The sequence below is a fragment of the Scardinius erythrophthalmus genome (assembly GCF_964197995.2).
Source record: "Scardinius erythrophthalmus genome assembly, chromosome: 22".
NCBI lineage: Eukaryota > Metazoa > Chordata > Actinopteri > Cypriniformes > Leuciscidae > Scardinius > Scardinius erythrophthalmus.
Genome location: NC_138242.1, coordinates 34,727,150 through 34,745,285, shown reverse-complemented (window position 1 = coordinate 34,745,285; position 18,136 = coordinate 34,727,150). Strand labels below are relative to the sequence as shown.

Below are 18,136 nucleotides of genomic sequence, written 5' to 3'. Positions count from 1 at the left end.
CTGTCAGCTAACATTATGCCTTCTGTTTGTGATCCGATGTGGATTCTGATCACCGTATAAGGTAGGAATATTTATACCCGATGCAAAAAACTATGCACGCTAACCATTACCATAGTAAACATGATAAATATGTATGCTTGAAGAAATCAGACAAATCAATCCTGTTTTAATAGCCTATGTCTCGGACTATCCTCTTTTTCTCTGACTGAAAATATAACTATCATTTTGGGAGAGAGTGCTAAAGCTCCTCAGGTCATATTTTTGGTGGCATATTTGTAGAAATTAACATTCTTTCTAAATGTGATGTAAATACGTCCTGTTATTAGGCTACCAAATAAACAGAAACAGACGCGAATAAGTTGTGTGTCCTCTTTCTTTTGTAAACGTTCACAAACGTCATAAACGGTAAACCACTTTATTTCTGTGTGACTAATGTGCAATTTTAACACAAATTAATTCATTATGATTAATGTATCGCTTTTTATTGTAAGCCTGTGGTAAAACATCTATTCTTGGGTTTTAAATATTTAATTAAACAACAAAAATGCCAGCAAACAGTCGCTCTTGTTGTTTCCAGTGATTTCTTTCTGCTCAGTTTTCTGATAAAACTTCCTTTTTTTCTTCTTCTTTTTTTTTTTTACAATAATGATATATATTTAATTATATGCTATAATGAGTGTGCTATGAATATGAGAATGAAAAACTGATGCAAATACAAAACAAGACAATAATAAACAAAGAACAATAGATAATAGTTTTATACAATAAAACGGCCCGTTTATGGCTCGCACTGGCCCGACAGTGGAAACGCGGCTGATGCCTACAACTAACGCGACAATTAAGTGATGCACCATCTTGACAGGATTGAAAACGTGGAAATAATGAGCTTCCAGATCCGGCAGACAAGCTGTGTGCGCATGTCAGAAAATGATTTCGATTGAAAGCGTCAGCACATGTAAACACCAGATCTGTTTAGATAACATCCCATGTAAACAGTCAACCGGAATCCATCAATCAGAACGATCTCAATCAGAATAGCAAAAAAGTGTGCATGTAAACGGGGCTAGTGAAGAGCTTGTTCAGTTGGGTTAGATTGGGTGGGCACTAACCTCTGCAGGATCAAAGCTGATATACAGTACCTGATATCACCACTGGGATAAAGCAGTTTGGAGAACAGATGGTAAATATCACATTCATAAATATCAATGGTCAAAAAAGGTACACAATTTTGTACACTAAGTTTGAGCTTTATCAGTATCTTGAAGCATTGGAGGGCATAAAGAAACGGGTTTCATTTTTATTTTTTTAACAATCACAAGTTGTTTATTCATAATGTCACATGAACCTGTACAGCAAATGCATAGACAATTTCACTCCAGATTATTCAATAGAGGAAACAACACAGGCACGCCGGAATTAAAGCAAAAGGACATTTTCATTGAAGAGCAACTGGTCTTTCCAAAAACCCTTTGACTGCACAGACCAGAACCTGTTCTAATCAGATGAAACCCGTGGGATCTCACGGAGAGCAGACACGCCCGTAGAACAGAACGCTCCTGGACGGGTTGTGGCGTATGAAGAAGAGGAACGGGTGATCGGCACAGAAGCGCTCGGGACGCATCAGACAGCGCATCATCATCACGGCACCGGTGGCCGCCGCCGCCTCCGTTCCCTCTTCGTTCACTTCAACAAACGACTTGTGCACCACCTTCGACAGCACTAGATCATTCCCGGGGGACATTGCTGAAAAATCAGCTTTCTTCGAGTCAAACGCATCCACCATTCCCAGGCTGATCAGAAGAGAGTTCATGTTATAGGTTTCCTCCATCTTGAATCTGGGCAGAGATACTTCAACTTCCAGAAGGTCCATCATGTCGGGTCGGGTCCACTCCATGAAGTTCTCGAAGCTCAGCGCGCTCTCCAGCTGGACAAGAGGGATCGACACAACTCAACACAGCAGATCAACACAACTCAACTCCACACAGCAGATCAACACAACTCAACACAACTCCACACCTTCTGAAGGCCGGTGTTGTCGTCCTCCATGGCGTTGGGAAGCAGGATCAACATACTGAGGTCTTTTCCCACATACGGCAGCTCCAGAATCTGACAGTTCACCTCAGGAATGAAGGCCAGAGGAAACTTGGCCTTCTGGAACATCATCCGCACCGGCTTCGATTCATTCTGTCAACCAATGAAAACATATCGTCACTCTCACTGATATCACATGACTGTTGCTGCAAAAATCATCAAGAAGGAAACAATAGAAATATTACACATATTCCATGAAGAAATGAAGAATACACAACACGGATCAGTCTGCCCTCCATCCAAGATAAATCTAAACAATCACATGATCCAGCAAACGGCATCTTCATTCTCTTTCATCAGGAATGAGATTGATGACGACTAGAACTAAAAGATTCTTCCCACTGTCCCACTAAACATCCCTGTAATCTGGAAATGTGTGTATTTCTCATCCATTTCAGTATGACATTCAGTTACATTCTATTTTATATACATTTACTTTGAAATATTTGAGAACTGCAGCCCAATTGTTCCCTATTTCTAAATTCAATATCAGGCTTTCGCAATGTTTCACAAGCTGGAAGATTACACCACTGTTTTCTGCAGAGCTACTTTACAGCTCAATTGAACTCTTTTCATAATTGATGCACTTTACACAGTTATTGAACAGATATGAATCAACAGTGAACTGATTTCAGCTGAATAATGATGGTTTAATATCATTATTTTCCTGTTATTACTGTGAAGCTGCTTTGAAACAATCTGTATTGTATAAAACGCTGTAGAAAAAAAGCTGACAAGGAAAGTTAATTTATATGCAGTAGCCAATCTCACATACAATGGTAATTAAAAAGCATATTAAAGAAAAAGATAAATAGACATTCAAGTCAAACCATGTAAGAAAGTTCACATTAAAAAGGTATAATAATAATGTAAGAGCGTCTGAATCTGACCTTGTTGATCTTGAACTGCTCGTCTCGGGTCTGATCCTCTCTGAACTTTCTCTCCCAGTCGCCCTTGAAATATACAGCGTTTACCAGCACGAGTTTGGTCAGAGAATCCACGTCTCCTTCTGCCAGCAGGTCCTTGATCTTCTCTACGATTATAAACACATTAAAACTGACACAGCAGGAATTGCTCAAATCAAGTGAGTTTATTAGTAGTAGTAATGCAGCACTTAATGGATGAAGTGATGTCGCATTAAAGACACATCATTGTGCTTTTCTTCCTGACATTGTGTTAAATTTGTGCTTGTCCACCTTGTGTTTGCTCCTCCACCCAGCTGTTGATGTGTGAACGAGCCGAGTCCGCCTGACCGATGAAGTCCAGCGTCTCCAGATCAGCCTGATACAGGCCCTTCGTGTCACTGACGAACTTCTGGAACAACAAAGAGGAAACATAAAGACGTACTGCACAAACAACTAAAACATGTATAATTTTTTTCACCATTTAAAAAAAACTAAAACTTTTTTTCACTTCACTTCAACAATAATATTCCAAGGGTCTTCTTTAAAATCAGACCAAACTTCAATCTGTGCTCCAAAAGTGATTTTTTTTTTTACATATTTTGTCGTCTAAGGCCCACAGAGCATCTTCTGTAAACTGTTGCATAAGAATAAAGCAGGCAGATGTGTGTGTGTTTGGGTGTGTGTGTGAATGAACCTCAGTGAATCTGTAGCTCTTCTCTCCATACAGTCGATTGGCGAGACTCAGTGCGTACGGCGCCTCGCCTCGGATCATCTCGCTCAGGAGTTTACTAAAGCCAGCGTGGGTTTCAGCCTCTGCTCCGGCAAAATGCAAAGTCTGGAGACAAACAGTCAATTACAGAAGTTGCAGATGTGATTATTCTGTAAAAAAACACTGAGAAATCAGACGATATGGAAGCATAAATATGTTTTTTTCAGTTCACAGACGGAGCTTTAATCAGTTTTTGCTGAAAATGTGATCAACATTATTTAATCAAAATCATTAAACCATTTAAATCAAACAAATAAATGTTTCAACATTCATTCTGTCCATTCAAATTTATCAATAGGTGATCCTTTACCACCTCTGTGTGACAACAGCTCATTTGAATCGCATTCAATTACCATCACTAGTCCAATTAAAACCCATTTTGTAGTTGTTTATCGTCCCCCAGGTCAGCTTTAATTTTTTCCTGGAGGAGCTTAATGTGCTACTCTCATCCTTCCCCGAGGATGGAACTCTTCTCATAGTTCTTGGAGACTTCAACATCCACCTAGAAAAGCCTCAGGCTGCTGATTTGCACTAACAGTGCAACTGATAATCTTTTCTCCACTTTAACATCCTGCTTGGACAACTTCTGCCCCCTTTCCTCCAGGCCAGCCCGCGTCACACCCTCTGCCCCCTGGTTATCTGATGTTCTCCGTGAACATCGTTCTAAACTCAGGGGTGCAGAGAGGAAGAGGCGCAAATCGAAAGATCCTACTGACCTTGGTCTTAATCAATCCCTCCTCTCTTCCTTTTCTGCTAATATCTCTCCTGCTAAAATTACTTACTATCACAACAAAATTAACAATTCTTCTGACTCTCGCATGCTTTTTAACATTCTTCGGATTTTGCCACATTCTTCATGAATTTACAATTTCTTCATAGATTTCTTCATCAATTCTCAAACTAACATACACATCTTACCAGCTAACACACAGTCTACCCTCCCTCCTCTCGGCTTTCAAAGGCAGAAGAACACTTAAATCCTGATGTACTCGTTACATCATAAGAAGAATGGCATCTACGCTAATTTTAGTGTCTTTTTTTATCCCGAGGTTTTCCCACAGCCTGCCGGATCCAGGCCGTATCCAGATCTGATGAAGGACCTTCACCTGGACCCGATCCAACGCAGTGCTGAAGTGCCAACTAGTCTCTCCCTATGGAGGATCCCTCTACCACTATACAGATAAAGCGTTGTCGGGAAACTCAATTTGCGTATCTACCCCGAATTGATAAAATAAAATAAAATTCTGTATCAAAAATTATAAGGAAACACCAGTACTTTGTTTAGGCTTGGTTTGTAGGGAATTACAAACCTGCGTACATATATTCAAACGCACATAACTATAGAACCAATTCTTAATGCGCATGTGAACGCCATCAGCGTTTCTCACAGGTTCGCGTTTAAAGTCTGTGTAGAGGGAATGGTGTCGTCTTAGCGGCCCCTAATTTAATAACAAATGATCGTTGCGACGGAAGCGAATCAATCATAACTAACTTTAGCTGGAAAATAACTTTACTAAAGAACCGCTATAAAGCCAAAACAATCTGTTACCATAAATTATATGTTTATCTCTGTAAAGCTGCTTTGAAACAATCTACATTGTTAAAAGCGCTATATAAATGAAGATGACTTGACTTGACTAGAAGTCTCTAAACTCCTCCTTTTCCAATCGCCCTACTACCTGTTCGCTTGATCCTATTCCCACTAACCTACTTCAAGCCATTTCATCCACAGCTGTACCTGCACTCACACACATCATAAACACCTCTCTTCACACTGGTACCTTTCCCACAGCATTTAAGCAGGCTCGGGCACATCTGGAAAATTACAGACCAGTATCTCTTCTTCCATTCATTGCGAAAACACTTGAACGAGTTGTTTTCTACCAGATCTCTTCCTTTCTTACACAGAACACCCTCTGTAACCTCAACCAGAGCGGCTGAGTCTGTAACCTCAACCAGAGAACCTCAACCAGAGCGGCTGAGTCTGTAACCTCAACCAGAGAACCTCAACCAGAGTGACTGAGTCCGTAACCTCAACCAGAGCGGCTGAGTCTGTAACCTCAACCAGACAACCTCAACCAGAGCGGCTGAGTCCATAACCTCAACCAGAGCGGCTGAGTCTGTAACCTCAACCAGAGAACCTCAACCAGAGCGGCTGAGTCTGTAACCTCAACCAGAAAACCTCAACCAGAGCGGCTGAGTCCGTAACCTCAACCAGAGAATCTCAACCAGAGCGGCTGAGTCCGTAACCTCAAACAGAGAATCTCAACCAGAGCGGCTGAGTCTGTAACCTCAACCAGAAAACCTCAACCAGAGCGGCTGAGTCCGTAACCTCAACCAGAGAATCTCAACCAGAGCGGCTGAGTCCGTAACCTCAACCAGAGAATCTCAACCAGAGCGGCTGAGTCTGTAACCTCAACCAGAGAACCTCAACCAGAGCGGCTGAGTCTGTAACCTCAACCAGAGAACCTCAACCAGAGCGGCTGAGTCCGTAACCTCAACCAGAGAATCTCAACCAGAGCGGCTGAGTCCGTAACCTCAACCAGAGAACCTCAACCAGAGCGGCTGAGTCTGTAACCTCAACCAGAGAACCTCAACCAGAGCGGCTGAGTCCGTAACCTCAACCAGAGAATCTCAACCAGAGCGGCTGAGTCCGTAACCTCAACCAGAGAACCTCAACCAGAGCGGCTGAGTCCGTAACCTCAACCAGAGAATCTCAACCAGAGCGGCTGAGTCCGTAACCTCAACCAGAGAATCTCAACCAGAGTGGCTGAATCCGTAAGGCCATCCTTAAAAATATTCTTGTTTGCCGTAACCCGACCGACCCTGTCAATTTAGTACCCACCCAATTATTTATTTTTTTTCCCTTTCAGTCCGACCGACTTGCCGGTTGTAAACTTGCGTTTAGACCGACCGATTTTTTTTTTAACTCTTCAAACAACTAATACAACTGCAATAAAATAATATTAGTTATTAAGTATTGTGAATATAAATTGCCTAGACCTACATACAAACATAAGCTACGTTCTTTCTTTTAAATAAAAACCCGTGGCGCGTCATCTATGATTATGTTTACACCATTGGTTAACCGTTAACGCATGTCACACTACTGCCTGCAAGCTAAGTTTGCTTCGTTTCATTCACTGTCAATGGTTCGCGCTTGGTAATGATGGCTGCGGCTTTACTCTAAAGATTATTTCATTTTTATATGTTGTTGAATATGGTTTATTAAAAATAAACATGCGAGAGCATGTTATAGGCTATATGTCATGTTTTAGTCAGATATGACGACGACGCTACTGCAACACGCATTGCCGCAGATGAGAAGCTGAGCATCAATGTGCAAACTATCGCAAATCAAAGTGAAAGTAAGTCGCTGACGCTTAACACACAATCATCATCATTAAATGTAAAGAAACGAAATGATCTTACCAGGGCTGTTTCCGCTTTCTCTTATTGCGGGCTTTGATTCAGAAATTTTAGCTGATGATAAATAAAATAATGTAGTCATAACTGTTGCTTTCGGTGACGTGCACTCCATTAAATCTACATATAGCGGTAATTGAAGATCGGATTTATATCCGCAAAAAAACAACACACATTTAGCCTATGTAACCAGGTGTAAATGGAATCGTTTTGATAAATCAGATTGCAATCCGATCTGAGAAAACGCATGAAGTGGCCTGGTGTAAACAGCCCTTAGACATAGGTGAAAAATGTCCCCCCCCCACCGACCCTGATTTTTTAAAAAAAAATGAAAAAATATATACTTTTTTTATATTATTTTTTATATATATAAAAAAATATAGACCGACCTACCGACCCTTTTTTTCTTTTTTTTTTGCTGTTACTGCAAACCAAAATATTTTTAAGGATGGCCTAACCTCAACCAGAGCGGCTGAGTCCGTAACCTCAACCAGAGCGGCTGAGTCCGTAACCTCAACCAGAGAATCTCAACCAGAGCGGCTGAGTCTGTAACCTCAACCAGAGCGGCTGAGTCCGTAACCTCAACCAGAGAATCTCAACCAGAGCGGCTGAGTCTGTAACCTCAACCAGAGCGGCTGAGTCCGTAACCTCAACCAGAGAATCTCAACCAGAGCGGCTGAGTCCGTAACCTCAACCAGAGAATCTCAACCAGAGCGGCTGAGTCCGTAACCTCAACCAGAGAATCTCAACCAGAGCGGCTGAGTCCGTAACCTCAACCAGAGAATCTCAACCAGAGCGGCTGAGTCCGTAACCTCAACCAGAGCGGCTGAGTCTGTAACCTCAACCAGAGAATCTCAACCAGAGCGGCTGAGTCCGTAACCTCAACCAGAGTGGCTGAATCCGTAACCTCAACCAGAGAATCTCAACCAGAGCGGCTGAGTCTGTAACCTCAACCAGAGCGGCTGAGTCCGTAACCTCAACCAGAGAATCTCAACCAGAGCGGCTGAGTCCGTAACCTCAACCAGAGTGGCTGAATCCGTAACCTCAATCAGAGCGGCTGAGTCTGTAACCTCAACCAGAGCGGCTGAGTCCGTAACCTCAACCAGAGCGGCTGATTCTGTAACCTCAACTAGAGAACCTTAACCAGAGCGGCTGAGTCCGTAACCTCAACCAAAGGAACCTCAACCAGAGCGGCTGAGTCTGTAACCTCAACCAGAGTGACTGAGTCCGTAACCTCAACCAGAGCGGCTGAGTCTGTAACCTCAACCAGAGAACCTCAACCAAAGCGGCTGAGTCCGTAACCTCAACCAAAGCGACTGAGTCCGTAACCTCAACCAGAGCGGCTGAGTCTGTAACCTCAACCAGAGAACCTCAACCAGAGCGGCCGAGTCTGTAACCTCAACCAGAGCGACTGAGTCCGTAACCTCAACCAGAGTGACTGAGTCCGTAACCTCAACCAGAGTGACTGAGTCCGTAACCTCAACCAGAGCGACTGAGTCCGTAACCTCAACCAGAGCGACTGAGTCCGTAACCTCAACCAGAGCGACTGAGTCCGTAACCTCAACCAGAGCGACTGAGTCCGTAACCTCAACCAGAGCGGCTGAGTCTGTAACCTCAACCAGAGAACCTCAACCAAAGCGGCTGAGTCCGTAACCTCAACCAAAGCGACTGAGTCCGTAACCTCAACCAGAGCGGCTGAGTCTGTAACCTCAACCAGAGAACCTCAACCAGAGCGGCTGAGTCTGTAACCTCAACCAGAGCGACTGAGTCCGTAACCTCAACCAGAGTGACTGAGTCCGTAACCTCAACCAGAGCGACTGAGTCCGTAACCTCAACCAGAGCGACTGAGTCCGTAACCTCAACCAGAGCGACTGAGTCCGTAACCTCAACCACTTTCAAGAAACGGCTGAAGACGCATATTTTTCGGCAGCACTTGATCCAGTAATACTAACACTTTCTCTTCTTTTCTATTTATATATAAAAAAAAAAATTGCATATTGTTGTCCTATTGTTAGTTTAACTGCTTCTATTGTTCTCATCTGTAAGTCGCTTTGGATAAAAGCGTCTGCTAAAGGAATAAATGTAAATGTAAATTTCAATATGTTAATTCATCTAAAAAAGCTGAAACAGCTCTTCTCTTTATGACTTGATTTACACACCCTGAGCTGATAACAGAACATTTCATAACAATTTACTGCCTTTCTGTGGTAATAATGACTCACAGACCTACAGCTCACCAACCCTGGAGTCAAAGTACAGACTGAGAGAAAAGCTGCGCCTCCATGAGCAAACACAGCGTCACGTGACCCGAATGTGACGTGATCTCTCAATGCGACTCAACACGCGATCATGAACACACCACATTAACAACATGTTAGTGTCTTTGCTTCCTTTATTCTACTGTGAGTGTGTGTGTTCTGCTGTGAGTGTGTGTTGTGTTCTGCTGTGAGTGTGTGTTGTGTTCTGCTGTGAGTGTGTGTGTGTTCTGCTGTGAGTGTGTGTGTGTGTTCTGCTGTGAGTGTGTGTGTGTTTTGCTGTGAGTGTGTGTGTGTTCTCTGCTGTGTGTGTGTGTGTGTGTGTGTGTGTGTGTGTTCTACTGTGAGTGTGTGTGTTCTCTGCTGTGAGTGCGTGTGTTCTCTGCTGTGAGTGCGTGTGTGTTCTGCTGTGAGTGCGTGTGTGTTCTGCTGTGAGTGCGTGTGTGTTCTGCTGTGAGTGCGTGTGTGTTCTGCTGTGAGTGCGTGTGTGTTCTGCTGTGAGTGCGTGTGTGTTCTGCTGTGAGTGCGTGTGTGTTCTGCTGTGAGTGCGTGTGTGTTCTGCTGTGAGTGTGTGTGTGTTCTGCTGTGAGTGTGTATTCCGCTGTGAGTGTGTGTATTCCGCTGTGAGTGTGTGTATTCCGCTGTGAGTGCGTGTGTGTTCCGCTGTGAGTGTGTGTGTTCTGCTGTGAGTGTGTGTGTGTTCTGCTGTGAGTGTGTGTGTGTTCTGCTGTGAGTGTGTGTGTGTTCTGCTGTGAGTGTGTGTGTGTTCTGCTGTGAGTGTGTATTCCGCTGTGAGTGTGTATTCCGCTGTGAGTGTGTGTGTATTCCGCTGTGAGTGTGTGTATTCCGCTGTGAGTGTGTGTGTTCTGCTGTGAGTGTGTGTGTTCTGCTGTGAGTGTGTGTGTGTGTGTGTGTGTGTGTGTGTGTGTGTGTGTTCTGCTGTGAGTGTGTGTGTGTTCTGCTGTGAGTGTGTGTGTGTTCTGCAGTGTGTGTGTGTGTGTGTGTTCTGCTGTGAGTGTGTGTGTTCTGCTGTGTGTGTTCTGCTGTGAGTGTGTGTGTTCTGCTGTCAGTGTGTGTGTGTGTGTGTGTGTGTTCTGCTGTCAGTGTGTGTGTGTGTGTGTGTGTGTGTGTGTGTGTGTGTGTTCTGCTGTGAGTGTGTGTGTTCTGCTGTCAGTGTATGTGTGTGTGTGTGTGTGTGTGTGTGTTCTGCTGTGAGTGTGTGTGTTCTGCTGTCAGTGTGAGTGTGTGTGTTCTGCTGTGAGTGTGTGCGTGTGTGTTCTGCTGTGAGTGTGTGCGCGTGTGTTCTGCTGTGCGTGTTCTGCTGTCAGTGTGAGTGTGTGTGTGTGTGTGTGTTCTGCTGTGAGTGAGTGTGTTCTGCTGTCAGTGTGAGTGTGTGTGTTCTGCTGTCAGTGTGAGTGTGTGTGTGTGTGTGTGTGTGTTCTGCTGTGAGTGTGTGTGTGTTCTGCTGTGAGTGTGTGTGTTCTGCTGTGAGTGTGTGTGTTCTGCTGTGAGTGTGTGTGTGTTCTGCTGTGAGTGTGTGTGTTCTGCAGTGAGTATGTGTGTTCTGCTGTGAGTGTGTGTGTTCTGCTGTCAGTGTGAGTGTGTGTGTTCTGCTGTCAGTGTGAGTGTGTGTGTGTTCTGCTGTGAGTGTGTGCGTGTGTTCTGCTGTGCGTGTTCTGCTGTCAGTGTGAGTGTGTGTGTGTGTGTGTGTGTTCTGCTGTGAGTGAGTGTGTTCTGCTGTCAGTGTGAGTGTGTGTGTTCTGCTGTCAGTGTGTGTGAGTGTGTGTGTGTGTGTGTGTGTGTGTTCTGCTGTGAGTGTGTGTGTGTTCTGCTGTGAGTGTGTGTGTTCTGCAGTGAGTATGTGTGTTCTGCTGTGAGTGTGTGTGTGTATTCCGCTGTGAGTGTGTGTATTCCGCTGTGAGTGTGTGTATTCCGCTGTGAGTGTGTGTGTGTGTGTGTGTTCTGCTGTGTGTGTGTGTGTGTGTGTTCTGCTGTGAGTGTGTGTGTGTGTGTGTTCTGCTGTGAGTGTGTGTGAGTGCGTGTGTGTTCTGCTGTGAGTGCGTGTGTTCTGCTGTGAGTGCGTGTGTGTTCTGCTGTGAGTTCTGCTGTGAGTGTGTGTGTTCTGCTGTGAGTGCGTGTGTGTTCTGCTGTGAGTGCGTGTGTGTTCTGCTGTGAGTGCGTGTGTGTTCTGCTGTGAGTGTGTGTGTTCTGCTGTGAGAGTGTGTGTGTTCTGCTGTGAGTGTGTGTGTGTTCTGCTGTGAGTGCGTGTGTTCTGCTGTGAGTGCGTGTGTGTTCTGCTGTGAGTTCTGCTGTGAGTGTGTGTGTTCTGCTGTGAGTGCGTGTGTGTTCTGCTGTGAGTGCGTGTGTGTTCTGCTGTGAGTGCGTGTGTGTTCTGCTGTGAGTGTGTGTGTTCTGCTGTGAGAGTGTGTGTGTTCTGCTGTGAGTGTGTGTGTGTTCTGCTGTGAGTGTGTGTGTGTTCTGCTGTGAGTGTGTGTGTGTTCTGCTGTGAGTGTGTGTGTGTTCTGCTGTGAGAGTGTGTGTGTTCTGCTGTGAGTGTGTGTGTGTTCTGCTGTGAGTGTGTGTGTGTTCTGCTGTGAGTGTGTGTGTGTTCTGCTGTGAGTGTGTGTGTGTTCTGCTGTGAGTGCGTGTGTGTTCTGCTGTGAGTGCGTGTATTCCGCTGTGAGTGTGTGTATTCCGCTGTGAGTGTGTGTGTATTCCGCTGTGAGTGTGTGTGTATTCCGCTGTGAGTGTGTGTATTCCGCTGTGAGTGTGTGTGTTCCGCTGTGAGTGTGTGTGTATTCCGCTGTGAGTGTGTGTGTTCTGCTGTGAGTGTGTGTGTTCTGCTGTGAGTGCGTGTGTGTTCTGCTGTGAGTGCGTGTGTGTTCTGCTGTGAGTGTGTGTGTTCTGCTGTGAGTGTGTGTGTTCTGCTGTGAGTGCGTGTGTGTTCTGCTGTGAGTGTGTGTGTGTTCTGCTGTGAGTGCGTGTGTGTTCTGCTGTGAGTGCGTGTGTGTTCTGCTGTGAGTGCGTGTATTCCGCTGTGAGTGTGTGTATTCCGCTGTGAGTGTGTGTGTATTCCGCTGTGAGTGTGTGTGTATTCCGCTGTGAGTGTGTGTATTCCGCTGTGAGTGTGTGTGTTCCGCTGTGAGTGTGTGTGTATTCCGCTGTGAGTGTGTGTGTTCTGCTGTGAGTGTGTGTGTTCTGCTGTGAGTGCGTGTGTGTTCTGCTGTGAGTGCGTGTGTGTTCTGCTGTGAGTGTGTGTTCTGCTGTGAGTGTGTGTGTTCTGCTGTGAGTGCGTGTGTGTTCTGCTGTGAGTGCGTGTGTGTTCTGCTGTGAGTGTGTGTGTTCTGCTGTGAGAGTGTGTGTGTTCTGCTGTGAGTGTGTGTGTTCTGCTGTGAGTGTGTGTGTGTTCTGCTGTGAGTGTGTGTGTGTTCTGCTGTGAGTGTGTTCTGCTGTGAGTGCGTGTGTGTTCCGCTGTGAGTGCGTGTGTGTTCCGCTGTGAGTGTGTGTATTCCGCTGTGAGTGTGTGTGTATTCCGCTGTGAGTGTGTGTGTATTCCGCTGTGTGTGTATTCCGCTGTGAGTGTGTGTATTCCGCTGTGAGTGTGTGTGTTCCGCTGTGAGTGTGTGTGTATTCCGCTGTGAGTGTGTGTGTTCTGCTGTGAGTGTGTGTGTTCTGCTGTGAGTGTGTGTGTTCTGCTGTGAGTGTGTGTGTTCTGCTGTGAGTGTGTGTGTTCTGCTGTGAGTGTGTGTGTTCTGCTGTGAGTGTGTGTTCTGCTGTCAGTGTGTGTGTTCTGCAGTGAGTGTGTGTGTTCTGCTGTGAGTGTGTGTGTTCTGCTGTGTGTGTTCTGCAGTGAGTGTGTGTGTTCTGCTGTGAGTGTGTGTGTTCTGCTGTGTGTGTGTGTGTTCTGCTGTGAGTGCGTGTGTGTTCTGCTGTGAGTGCGTGTGTGTTCTGCTGTGAGTGTGTGTGTTCTGCTGTGACTGTGTGAGTTCTGCTGTGAGTGCGTGTGTGTTCTGCTGTGAGTGTGTGTGTGTTCTGCTGTGTGTGTTCTGCAGTGAGTGTGTGTGTTCTGCTGTGAGTGTGTGTGTTCTGCTGTGTGTGTGTGTGTGTTCTGCTGTGAGTGCGTGTGTGTTCTGCTGTGAGTGCGTGTGTGTTCTGCTGTGAGTGCGTGTGTGTTCTGCTGTGAGTGTGTGTGTTCAGCTGTGAGTGTGTGTGTTCTGTTGTGAGTGCGTGTGTGTTCTGCTGTGAGTGCGTGTGTGTTCTGCTGTGAGTGCGTGTGTGTTCTGCTGTGAGTGTGTGTGTTCAGCTGTGAGTGTGTGTGTTCTGTTGTGAGTGCGTGTGTGTTCTGCTGTGAGTGCGTGTGTGTTCTGCTGTGAGTGTGTGTGTTCTGCTGTGAGTGTGTGTGTTCTGCTGTGAGTGCGTGTGTGTTCTGCTGTGAGTGCGTGTGTGTTCTGCTGTGAGTGCGTGTGTGTTCTGCTGTGAGTGTGTGTGTTCTGCTGTGAGTGCGTGTGTGTTCTGCTGTGAGTGCGTGTGTGTTCTGCTGTGAGTGTGTGTGTTCTGCTGTGAGTGCGTGTGTTCTGCTGTGAGTGCGTGTGTTCTGCTGTGAGTGCGTGTGTGTTCTGCTGTGAGTGCGTGTGTGTTCTGCTGTGAGTGCGTGTGTGTTCTGCTGTGAGTGTGTGTGTTCTGCTGTGAGTGCGTGTGTGTTCTGCTGTGAGTGTGTGTGTGTTCTGCTGTGAGTGTGTGTGTGTTCTGCTGTGAGTGCGTGTGTGTTCTGCTGTGAGTGCGTGTGTGTTCTGCTGTGAGTGCGTGTGTGTTCCGCTGTGAGTGTGTGTGTATTCCGCTGTGAGTGTGTGTGTATTCCGCTGTGAGTGTGTGTGTATTCCGCTGTGAGTGTGTGTATTCCGCTGTGAGTGTGTGTGTGTTCTGCTGTGAGTGTGTGTGTTCTGCTGTGAGTGTGTGTGTTCTGCTGTGAGTGTGTGTGTTCTGCTGTGAGTGTGTGTGTTCTGCTGTCAGTGTGTGTGTTCTGCTGTCAGTGTGTGTGTTCTGCTGTCAGTGTGTGTGTTCTGCAGTGAGTGTGTGTGTTCTGCAGTGAGTGTGTGTGTTCTGCAGTGAGTGTGTGTGTTCTGCTGTGAGTGTGTGTGTTCTGCTGTGAGTGTGTGTGTTCTGCTGTGAGTGTGTGTGTTCTGCTGTGAGTGTGTGTGTTCTGCTGTGAGTGTGTGTGTTCTGCTGTGAGTGTGTGTGTTCTGCTGTCAGTGTGTGTGTTCTGCTGTGAGTGTGTGTGTTCTGCAGTGAGTGTGTGTGTTCTGCTGTGAGTGTGTGTGTGTGTTCTGCTGTGAGTGTGTGTGTGTGTTCTGCTGTGAGTGTGTGTGTTCTGCAGTGAGTGTGTGTGTTCTGCAGTGAGTGTGTGTGTTCTGCTGTGAGTGTGTGTGTTCTGCTGTGTGTGTTCTGCTGTCAGTGTGTGTGTGTGTGTGTGTGTGTGTGTGTGTGTGTGTGTGTGTGTGTGTGTGTGTGTGTGTGTGTGTGTGTGTGTGTGTGTGTGTGTGTGTTCTGCTGTGAGTGTGTTTATTCCGCTGTGAGTGTGTGTGTGTTCTGCTGTGAGTGTGTGTGTTCTGCTGTGAGTGTGTGTGTTCTGCTGTGAGTGTGTGTGTTCTGCTGTCAGTGTGTGTGTTCTGCTGTCAGTGTGTGTGTTCTGCTGTGAGTGTGTGTGTTCTGCTGTGAGTGTGTGTGTTCTGCTGTGAGTGTGTGTGTGTTCTGCTGTGAGTGTGTGTGTTCTGCTGTGAGTGTGTGTGTTCTGCTGTGAGTGTGTGTGTTCTGCTGTGAGTGTGTGTGTTCTGCTGTGAGTGTGTGTGTTCTGCTGTCAGTGTGTGTGTTCTGCTGTCAGTGTGTGTGTTCTGCTGTGTGTGTTCTGCAGTGAGTGTGTGTGTTCTGCAGTGAGTGTGTGTGTTCTGCAGTGAGTGTGTGTGTTCTGCTGTGAGTGTGTGTGTTCTGCTGTGAGTGTGTGTGTTCTGCTGTGAGTGTGTGTGTTCTGCTGTGAGTGTGTGTGTTCTGCTGTGAGTGTGTGTGTTCTGCTGTGAGTGTGTGTGTTCTGCTGTGAGTGTGTGTGTTCTGCTGTCAGTGTGTGTGTTCTGCAGTGAGTGTGTGTGTTCTGCTGTGAGTGTGTGTGTGTGTTCTGCTGTGAGTGTGTGTGTGTGTTCTGCTGTGAGTGTGTGTGTTCTGCAGTGAGTGTGTGTGTTCTGCAGTGAGTGTGTGTGTTCTGCTGTGAGTGTGTGTGTTCTGCTGTGTGTGTTCTGCTGTCAGTGTGTGTGTGTGTGTGTGTGTGTGTGTGTGTGTGTGTGTGTGTGTGTTCTGCTGTGAGTGTGTTTATTCCGCTGTGAGTGTGTGTGTGTTCTGCTGTGAGTGTGTGTGTTCTGCTGTGAGTGTGTGTGTTCTGCTGTGAGTGTGTGTGTTCTGCTGTCAGTGTGTGTGTTCTGCTGTCAGTGTGTGTGTTCTGCTGTCAGTGTGTGTGTTCTGCTGTGAGTGTGTGTGTTCTGCTGTGAGTGTGTGTGTTCTGCTGTGAGTGTGTGTGTTCTGCTGTGTGTGTTCTGCTGTGAGTGTGTGTGTTCTGCTGTGAGTGTGTGTGTTCTGCTGTGTGTGTTCTGCAGTGAGTGTGTGTGTTCTGCTGTGAGTGTGTGTGTTCTGCTGTGTGTGTTCTGCTGTCAGTGTGTGTGTGTTCTGCTGTCAGTGTGTGTGTGTGTGTGTGTGTGTGTGTGTGTGTGTGTGTGTTCTGCTGTGAGTGTGTATTCCGCTGTGAGTGTGTGTGTATTCCGCTGTGAGTGTGTGTATTCCGCTGTGAGTGTGTGTGTGTTCTGCTGTGAGTGTGTGTGTGTTCTGCTGTGAGTGTGTGTGTTCTGCTGTGAGTGTGTGTGTGTTCTGCTGTGAGTGTGTGTGTGTTCTGCTGTGAGTGTGTGTGTTCTGCTGTGAGTGTGTGTGTTCTGCTGTGAGTGTTTGTTCTGCTGTCAGTGTGTGTGTTCTGCTGTCAGTGTGTGTGTTCTGCTGTCAGTGTGTGTGTGTGTGTGTGTGTGTGTGTGTTCTGCTGTGAGTGTGTGTGTGTGTGTGTTCTGCTGTGAGTGTGTGTGTGTGTGTGTGTGTGTGTGTGTGTTCTGCAGTGAGTGTGTGTGTTCTGCAGTGAGTGTGTGTGTTCTGCTGTGAGTGTGTGTGTTCTGCTGTGAGTGTGTGTGTTCTGCTGTGTGTGTTCTGCTGTGAGTGTGTGTGTTCTGCTGTCAGTGTGTGTGTGTGTGTGTGTGTGTGTGTGTGTGTGTGTGTGTGTGTGTTCTGCTGTGAGTGTGTTTATTCCGCTGTGAGTGTGTGTGTGTTCTGCTGTGAGTGTGTGTGTTCTGCTGTGAGTGTGTGTGTTCTGCTGTGAGTGTGTGTGTTCTGCTGTCAGTGTGTGTGTTCTGCTGTCAGTGTGTGTGTTCTGCTGTCAGTGTGTGTGTTCTGCTGTGAGTGTGTGTGTTCTGCTGTGAGTGTGTGTGTTCTGCTGTGTGTGTTCTGCTGTGAGTGTGTGTGTTCTGCTGTGAGTGTGTGTGTTCTGCTGTGTGTGTTCTGCAGTGAGTGTGTGTGTTCTGCTGTGAGTGTGTGTGTTCTGCTGTGTGTGTTCTGCTGTCAGTGTGTGTGTGTTCTGCTGTCAGTGTGTGTGTGTGTGTGTGTGTGTGTGTGTGTGTGTGTGTGTGTGTGTGTGTTCTGCTGTGAGTGTGTATTCCGCTGTGAGTGTGTGTGTATTCCGCTGTGAGTGTGTGTATTCCGCTGTGAGTGTGTGTGTGTTCTGCTGTGAGTGTGTGTGTGTTCTGCTGTGAGTGTGTGTGTTCTGCTGTGAGTGTGTGTGTGTTCTGCTGTGAGTGTGTGTGTGTTCTGCTGTGAGTGTGTGTGTTCTGCTGTGAGTGTGTGTGTTCTGCTGTGAGTGTTTGTTCTGCTGTGAGTGTGTGTGTTCTGCTGTCAGTGTGTGTGTTCTGCTGTCAGTGTGTGTGTGTGTGTGTGTGTGTTCTGCTGTGAGTGTGTGTGTGTGTGTTCTGCTGTGAGTGTGTGTGTGTGTGTGTGTGTGTGTGTGTGTGTGTTCTGCAGTGAGTGTGTGTGTTCTGCAGTGAGTGTGTGTGTTCTGCTGTGAGTGTGTGTGTTCTGCTGTGAGTGTGTGTGTTCTGCTGTGTGTGTTCTGCTGTGAGTGTGTGTGTTCTGCTGTCAGTGTGTGTGTGTGTGTGTGTGTGTGTGTGTGTGTGTGTGTGTTCTGCTGTCAGTGTGTGTGTGTGTGTGTGTGTGTGTGTGTGTGTGTGTGTTCTGCTGTCAGTGTGTGTGTGTGTGTGTGTGTGTGTGTGTGTGTGTGTGTTCTGCTGTGAGTGTGTGTGTGTTCTGCTGTCAGTGTGAGTGTGTGTGTGTTCTGCTGTGCGTGTTCTGCTGTCAGTGTGAGTGTGTGTGTGTGTGTGTGTGTGTTCTGCTGTGAGTGAGTGTGTTCTGCTGTCAGTGTGAGTGTGTGTGTTCTGCTGTCAGTGTGTGTGTGTGTGTGTGTGTGTGTGTGTGTGTGTGTGTGTTCTGCTGTGAGTGTGTGTGTTCTGCTGTGAGTGTGTGTGTTCTGCTGTCAGTGTGTGTGTTCTGCTGTGAGTGTGTGTGTTCTGCAGTGAGTGTGTGTGTTCTGCTGTGAGTGTGTGTGTTCTGCTGTGTGTGTT

The 18,136-nt window shown here is 46.5% G+C and overlaps 1 protein-coding gene across 2 annotated transcripts in view; it reads right to left on the bottom strand.

Moving 5' to 3' along the window:
• Positions 1 to 1,168: 1,168 nt before the first annotated feature.
• serpinb1l3 (serpin peptidase inhibitor, clade B (ovalbumin), member 1, like 3) overlaps positions 1,169 to 18,136 on the bottom strand; it is a 25,213-nt gene continuing 8,245 nt past the window's right edge. For both annotated transcript variants that reach the window (XM_081352339.1, XM_081352340.1), the window contains exons 3-7: positions 3,691 to 3,831; positions 3,288 to 3,405; positions 2,982 to 3,124; positions 2,017 to 2,184; positions 1,169 to 1,924 (exon numbers count right to left, since the gene is read on the bottom strand). In XM_081352339.1, the coding sequence (XP_081208465.1) occupies positions 1,520 to 1,924; positions 2,017 to 2,184; positions 2,982 to 3,124; positions 3,288 to 3,405; positions 3,691 to 3,831 (975 nt within the window). In that variant the 3' untranslated portion in view covers positions 1,169 to 1,519. The remainder of the gene's footprint in view (positions 1,925 to 2,016; positions 2,185 to 2,981; positions 3,125 to 3,287; positions 3,406 to 3,690; positions 3,832 to 18,136) is intronic.